The following is a 7,218-nucleotide window of genomic DNA, read 5'->3' on the forward strand; positions in this document are numbered from 1 at the left end:
GATCCTACTAGGATAAACATTACCGCATGAATTAGCTCATCTCATCAGTAAGATAACAATGAGCCTGATGCTACTAAAGAACGCCTACTTGCTCAAAATGACAACATATGATTGCTAAACTTAAGGTTATGACAAATATTTATTTCACATACAAATTAAAGCTTTTCTTCAACATACAGGTTCAATAAAATAGAAAAAACAATACATGTGGCGCACAAAAGCAAAACATTTTTAAGGCAACTATGTGCAGGCAGCAAAAGCTCAGGGATTTGATTCAGTAATGAAGTGAGGGTCTTCCTCTGGGGAGCAGGGATGATGGAACCAAATGTCATGCCAGTGCATCCAAGCACTCCAAGACATTTCAGTCATAAATACAATAGTGGACAATAGGACTAATACTTCTAAAATGTGTGTGATTCTGTGAAAGCTTTGTTGCAGTTTTCTTTGTCATTTCATGAATCTATCTAGGTCAAGACGATGTTATGTTTAGAATAATTGATGTTTGCAGCCTCAATTCAAAATCTTTTACATTATTTTATGTACGTATAATTATTATTTGTAGCTGCTCATGTGGATAAACTGTGACACCCGGATCACTGGTGGAATGTTATTGAAGACTTAAGCTCACATCGGTCACATCTAGATGCAAACACACCTGTTTTGTTATCATACTGTGCCATGTTTCAATCCCTGAGAAGAACACGCGTCATCATGCAGCCATGTTTGGAACCACAAAAACACTGCTAAGATTGTTCACAAATCCTACTTATTAGATATTTTAACATACTTGGAGAACCAGATTGAAGGTGTTTGCTCCATGGGGGCACTCTGGGGGTTGATTGTTCCTCTGAAGCTGCACCCATCTGGTGCTTCAAGCAGGATAAAATAAAGGTTCATGCTTATCTGGAATATTCAATGCAGGTATGCTGGTTAACATACGAAGCACAAACACAGATGGGTTTGACAAGCAAGCCATCATAAAATTTGGAAATGGTAAACAGCTGTTGGTGTGAGCTTTTTAAATGCATTTCAAAATAAAAGCTGATCTCATCAGTAATAATACTGCCGTCACTTGAAGTGATCAGTATCTGGTTTCTCTCACAGTGACAGTGAATCCTCAGTTTTAATGTCTTCCCCAAGTACTGCAAGTATGTGCTTCATCAGGAAAGGAAGCGCTGGTCCTCTTCCTCGTCCTTGTGTGGACCGGGGTCACTAAGGCAGCGGGACAGCTTCAGTTGGTCTTGGTCTTCTGGGTTGTCTGGCACGTTCTCCTTTGGCTTGGAGTCGCCCTCCGTCTGCAGCGTGCTCCTCCCCTGATTGGGCCTGTGGGAGGATTCGTCCACCAGGTCGACAGCGTCAGGAGGGAAGCTGGGATCTGGCTGGGGCACTCGACTCTCACCTTCCTCGTCGTAAGTGTAAATCTGGTGTTCTGGGAAACAATTAGTGACACATTAGACTGTGAAGCCTTTTATAATTACACACAAGATTATTCATTGTGCGTTCGCTTGGATTGGGATCATTGTGTAGCTGTTTATTGGGTTCATCCAATTAATTTCTATAAGGTCAACTGAGTCTATAACTCACCTGGTTCAAAGCAGACTTTCCTCACTGGAGTAGTTTCCTGGCGGTTAGCAGGAACAGTGAGGTAGTGACTCATCTGGACATGAGACAGAAAACAAGAAGCACCAGTAAGAAACTCATTTTGGTTGAATGACTTAAGCAATGCAGCTTTTTCCACAAAGCTCTACAATGGACGACAACATGTCCTCTCCTCTGGTGCCACCTGCAGGCCAAAATGTAGAGTTAAGCTGAAGAACACCAGTCACTGCAGAACTCACCCTCCTCTCCATCTCCACTCTGCGCTTCCTGAAGCGAACTTCACTCATGTTATCCTCGAATGGGTCCACCAACAGATCATGTCTGCTGTAGGAGCGGAGCTAAGGACAAACCAGACCAAAGACATGAGCATGAGCATCACAGACGTAACTCTCCTGCCTGAAACGTGTCTCAATGATTGAATACTCCTGGAGCAGAGCAGGATGGAATAATTAAAACCCTGAATGCAAGCCCGGCTCCTCACATTGTGTGTGTCTCTTACCCTCTGTCTGGTGTTCTGCAGGTTTGCTCTCAGAATCTTCCGGATCTCTTCCTCACGGCTTTTGGAGATGCTCGGTATCGTCCTTCCACTGGACAGACGTGGCTGGATGTTCCTGTGCAGATCACAGATATAAATGAATAATGTGCTTAAAGTTTAAATTCTATTTGACCTTCACAGTCCCAGCTTCATACTCACTGCATGGAGACTGCAGGTAAAGCAGTGGGCAGCTTGGCCGTGCTCCCGCTCTCCACCTGCATCATGGCCTGTTTCAGCTCCATCTTGTTGTAGAAGGAGATAAGCTGTGGCTCAGAGGAGCGGTCGCCTGCGATCAGCCACTTCTTCACGTAGGTTTTATTGAAGCGGTTCAGCCTGGGAAGAGGAGGCACAGATCACTCACCTGATTAGAGCCATGAGTGGAAAATCACAACAGACAGCAAAGCATCACAGCAGCTGGAACCAGTAATTTAGATCGATCTGAATGTGGCTGCTCTCTGTTTTCCTCTGCTCCCTCCCGTAGCCTCAACATCCATTAAGACTACGCAGGAACACCAGAACCACAGGAAGGTGTTAGATGACAGGATCAAAGTGCTCCTACTTGTCTTTCCAGTGATGATGACCATAATGACCACAGATGTCTTCAATCCCAGTGAGGAGATGATCCAGGAACTGAAAGCAAAATGATGAAGGGTTTTACAAAGACAAACAATGATGATCTAATGTTTTCCTTTCTTTTCTTTCCTGGTGAAACATTCAAACATGATGGCCGTTTGTTTACCTGTGTGTGAATCTCTTCATTAATGGATCTTTTGCTCTCCTTCTTCTTCTTCACTGCCAACAGCTCAACCAGAGGCCTGATTGTCATTCCCTGAGAACATACACACACACACAATAGGTCAGTAAAGGACTTTAAAGTAAGTCAGTCACACATTCACAAAGTGACTCTTACCTGCACAAACACGGTGAAGAAGACGACTGTGATGATGGCGGTGAGGAACATGTTCTTCATGTGACTTTCTGCCAGCACAAAGCCCAGAGAGAAGGCGATGGCTCCTCTCAGGCCACCGTAGGCCACGATGAACTGATCCTTCTTGGTCAGTTTCACAATACGGAACTTATTGATGATGGACGTGAGGCCGATGACGCCTGGAGAACACAAACCGTGACTCACATTAGGAAAGAAACATTTGAAAACACAGCAAATCAAAGTGTTTCCTTTTGGTTCCACTGACCCAGCACTCTGGACACGAGGCAGAGGAGGACTGTGCAAATGACGAAGGTCCAGTTCCAGGCGTGAGGACCTTTCACAGTGGAGACACCCAGGAAGATGAAGATGAGCGTCTCACTCACGCTGCTCCACATCTTCAGGAAGTATTTGATGGTGGTGTAGGATTTGTGGGAGATGTTGGCCTCCACATACGGCCGCATCGCCACACCACAGGCGATCAACCTGTGTGGAACAAGGCAGGAGAAACGACTCAAGTGATACAACCAGGACATCTGAGCCAAACGGAATCTTAGTGAGATCCCACAGACGTGCAATTTGAACCCAAACAGGATTTAGGATAGTCACCCCTCTAATAAATGCCTCATCAAATCAAACACGACATTATTGGAGAGCAGAACAGAGTGTGTATACAGAGCTTGGTGTTGCAAATGGGGCAAGAACTCATGCAGGCAGGGATGTCATCATGCGTACAGAATATCTAATAAAATGAACTGGAACTGCTGCAATGTTCATGTGTATGCACTGAGGTGTTAGTGAGGTGTTTGGCCACTAGATGACAGACAAACACACAAACCAAGCCAGACACACAGACACACACACACTCCTGAATGATCACTCTGTTACATTAACTCTAAATTGCTCATTTCCCTGCTGTTGTTTCTGGTTCTGGAGAAAATTGTGTTTACGCAGCTGTTTTGTAAGTAGAAGCATTAAAAAGATGACAGAGTATTTGAATGTGTCGCAGAATGGCACAGTGATCAGCTGTTATATGAGATCTGTCATCTGCAGCCCTTCTTAATACTTCAAACATTTGTTTTGACTGACAACGTCCTCTATTTACACGTTCAGTAGTCAAGGGGCAGAGCAGAGACACACTGTGGGTTTGTCCCTATGAGCCCTCTCTCAGTTTTCCTACACAAACTTGGCGAGCACGGATCCCGAGGCCTGGCGAGTGAACGAGTCGACTTGTACTTACGACATGATTCCCGACAGGTGGAAGACCTCGGCGGAGAGATAGGCCATGTAACTGTAGAGGAACACAAAGAGCGGCTCGATGACGCGTGTGTGCGAGGTGAAGCGGGAGGTGAAGGCTCCGAGGATACCGTAGATGGCTCCCACCAAGATGCCGCCCAGGGAGACCACGAAGAAGCACACCACGCCAAGAACGGCATCCAGCACGGTCACCGTCCCCGCGTGGGAATACTCCTCAAAGAGGTGATAGAGAACCTGCAGAGAGACGGAGAGAGAGCAAGGCCATTCAGCAGGACCTTAAACAGACACGCCAAGATCAGAACTTGCTCTTTGTTCCATTTGATCTCTGTCCCCTGGTCTACATTCACCCGCCTCCTCCTCCTCCTCCTCCTCCTCACTCACCACAGTGACGGCATCGTTGAGCAGCGACTCTCCGAACACGAGGATGTGCAGCAGCTCGTTAATGTGGATCTCCTCGAACACAGCCAGGACCGCTACGGGGTCCACGGCTGAGATGATGGAACCAAACAGCAGGCAGGACAGAAGATCCACGCTGCCCAGGTTGGTCGCATCCAACTGACACACCAGGTACATCATCCCGCCGATGAAGAAGGCGTTCCACAGGGTGCCCACCACCGCGAACACCAGGATGGTGCCCATGTTCTCCGTGAAGGGCCGGATGGGCAGGAAGTAGCCGGCGTCGAGGATGATGGGGGGCAGCAGGTAGAGGAAGAAGAGCTCGGCGTCGAGCACAGGGGCGTCCATTCCGATGGCCTTGATGATGCCGCCCACCAGCAGGCCCACCACAATCAGCAGACAGCTCTCTGGGACGACGCTGGACACCCGAGGGATAATGTGGAAACCTGAGGGAGGAGGGAAACTCAAAGATGAACAGCAGAATCGTGTCTCCTCAGTATCTGTGATAGTGTGCCTATGAGCAAGGCACTCAAGGGAAAGTGACATTTTCCTGATCCCGATTTCTCCTGCCAGCTCGAGAATCAAACCAGCAACCCTTTAGGCCGCTGCCGACACATTCAGAGGAAAGGTCACCCTACAGACTTTACAGAATTATCGACAGGTTGAAAATAAAAACAAAGCTCTTCGTCCTCATCCTCTCTGCTTCTTCAGCTGCATCCCAGCAGTAAATCGTCACTCAAACTTGAAGCTTCCTCATGAAATATTAAACAGCAGAATGTTTACAGCAGCGCTCAGAGAAGCTGCAGGGCAACAAACAGCTGCTGATGGGTTTGTGTTTGTTTGTTTGTGTGTCTGCGAATGTCTTCTGGGGACAATTTAGCTCTATTAGGATCCAAACCAGCAACCCTTAGAGATCTGAACAGAACAACATAAAGGCTGAGAATGGAGGATACGAATGTACAGAGAGAGTTTAGCTCCCTAATTGTTCTCTGTTGCTTTCAGCTCTTGGTTTTCATGGCCTATGCATCAATCGGTACAATCCAGTGTCTCAGCGTCCTCTGTCCTCTGTCCTCTGTCCACTGTCCCGGGTCAAAGAGGCCTTCACTGTCAGTCATGTGACTCGCACCAAGCCGCTGTTTCCCATGTGTCTGTGGCGTTTCATGCAGTCAGTGGTCTTGTGTGTATGTGTGTGTATGTGTGTGTATGTGAATGTGTGTGTGTGTGTGTGTGTGTGCTGCCATGACCCCCCCGCCTCCTCCCACCTCTACACTCTCTGACTTTGCACACTGTCGTCTTTGTTATCGAGCGGAGCATTAGGACAGGAAGCCGGGCCGCCCCCTCGGAGACGACAGCTGGAGGAATAGATAAAGCTGACGGGCGGGTTTTAAACTCCACCATTCCATTAATGCAAGCATTTAAAGCATCTACACGGAGCAAAGTGGGGCTAAAATAAGGCTGGATTCCCGTATGAACTCATCCAGCAGGAATAGAAGCTGGGAATGAAGACATCTGGGGCCTGTTGTCATCTTTCTGCCCCAGATAAACATTACTTATACATGAAGATGAAGACCAACATCTCCTCAAGTGACATGTTCTTGCACCTGTGGTCCATCAAAACTCAGATTTACCCCTGGCTGAGCTGCAGAAAGATCAAAATCTAAACAAAATGTAAAGATATGACATGAAGCTGTCCAGAATTGAGTGATTATCATGAAAACTGAGATGGAAATGGGAAGTTTGTGTCACCTTCACAAGCAGACACCTGGGAGCCAACACACACACACACACACACACACACACACACCACCTGGACTGATGCCGCAGTGTGTGTGCGTGTGTGTGTGTGCGTGAGATCCAGCACTCACCAAGTTTCATGAGCAGGGCGAGCAGGATCCATAGTGCGATGGCAGACGGCTTCCTGACGTGCTCGTAGTTGAAAGAGAGGACGGGGAAAGACTTTCTGTGATGCGTGGACAAATTCGAGGGCTGATGGGAATCCTGCTCCTCTTCCTCTCTCACTCCTCCGCTCCCGTTCTCCGGTATGTCACCTTCGGCGCAGGCAACGGCGGCGACGAAAACGATCAATAGAACCCAAACGAGGACGAGACGGGGACGGAAACTCGTCTTCTGTCCGCCAGGATCGAGCCGGAGGCTGAGGCGCACAGCCATTTTCAGACTTTAGACGGTTAAACTCGAGCGGAGATCCGATGAAGATGATGCAGATAATGATAACGGTGCGCCGTGGATAAACGCGCACTTTTACGCACCGGTTTCCCAGGCATGCTGAAATCACGCATAGTATCAGGAGATCTAACGGCGGTTGGAGCAGATTTGAGGGAGCAAACGAGCTCTATTCGTCGGTGAATGGCGATTTTAAATTACATTGTTGTTGTTCTTCTGATGCGGTGATGCGATGAAGTCAGTAGCAAACCTGTTGCGTTCGCGTCTGGACCTTTAGTTGTCTCTCTGTCCCCCTGTCTCTCTCTCTATCACTCTCCCCACCCAA

At 47.7% G+C, this 7,218-nt stretch overlaps 1 protein-coding gene across 1 annotated transcript; it reads right to left on the minus strand.

Moving 5' to 3' along the window:
* Nucleotides 1-131: 131 nt before the first annotated feature.
* Nucleotides 132-7,218, minus strand: LOC142989617 (Na(+)/H(+) exchanger beta-like). The gene is made up of 12 exons (XM_076139207.1): nt 6,578-7,218; nt 4,698-5,158; nt 4,300-4,550; nt 3,328-3,545; nt 3,045-3,241; nt 2,874-2,963; nt 2,694-2,764; nt 2,294-2,467; nt 2,099-2,210; nt 1,839-1,937; nt 1,585-1,657; nt 132-1,429 (listed from the first exon to the last, which is right to left on the minus strand). The coding sequence occupies exons 1-12, from the start codon at nt 6,879-6,881 to the stop codon at nt 1,161-1,163; spliced, it is 2,319 nt and encodes a 772-aa protein (XP_075995322.1). The 5' UTR covers nt 6,882-7,218; the 3' UTR covers nt 132-1,160.

Source organism: Genypterus blacodes, unplaced genomic scaffold (genome assembly GCF_046128005.1).
Source record: "Genypterus blacodes isolate CSIRO-AG114 ecotype Tasmania unplaced genomic scaffold, CSIRO-AGI_Gbla_v1 ptg000438l_1, whole genome shotgun sequence".
Lineage (NCBI taxonomy): Eukaryota > Metazoa > Chordata > Actinopteri > Ophidiiformes > Ophidiidae > Genypterus > Genypterus blacodes.

What these genes read in the sequence shown, in the direction of transcription:
- LOC142989617 (XM_076139207.1), bottom strand. Translation starts at nt 6,881, where the DNA reads ATGGCTGTGCGCCTCAGCCTCCGGCTCGATCCTGGCGGACAGAAGACG. An exon ending in CCTCGTGTCCAGAGTGCTGG is followed by an intron (nt 3,242 to 3,327) that starts GTCAGTGGAACC and finishes TGTGTTCTCCAG; the next exon opens with GCGTCATCGGCCTCACGTCC. An exon ending in ATGAAGAGATTCACACACAG is followed by an intron (nt 2,765 to 2,873) that starts GTAAACAAACGG and finishes TTTTGCTTTCAG; the next exon opens with TTCCTGGATCATCTCCTCAC.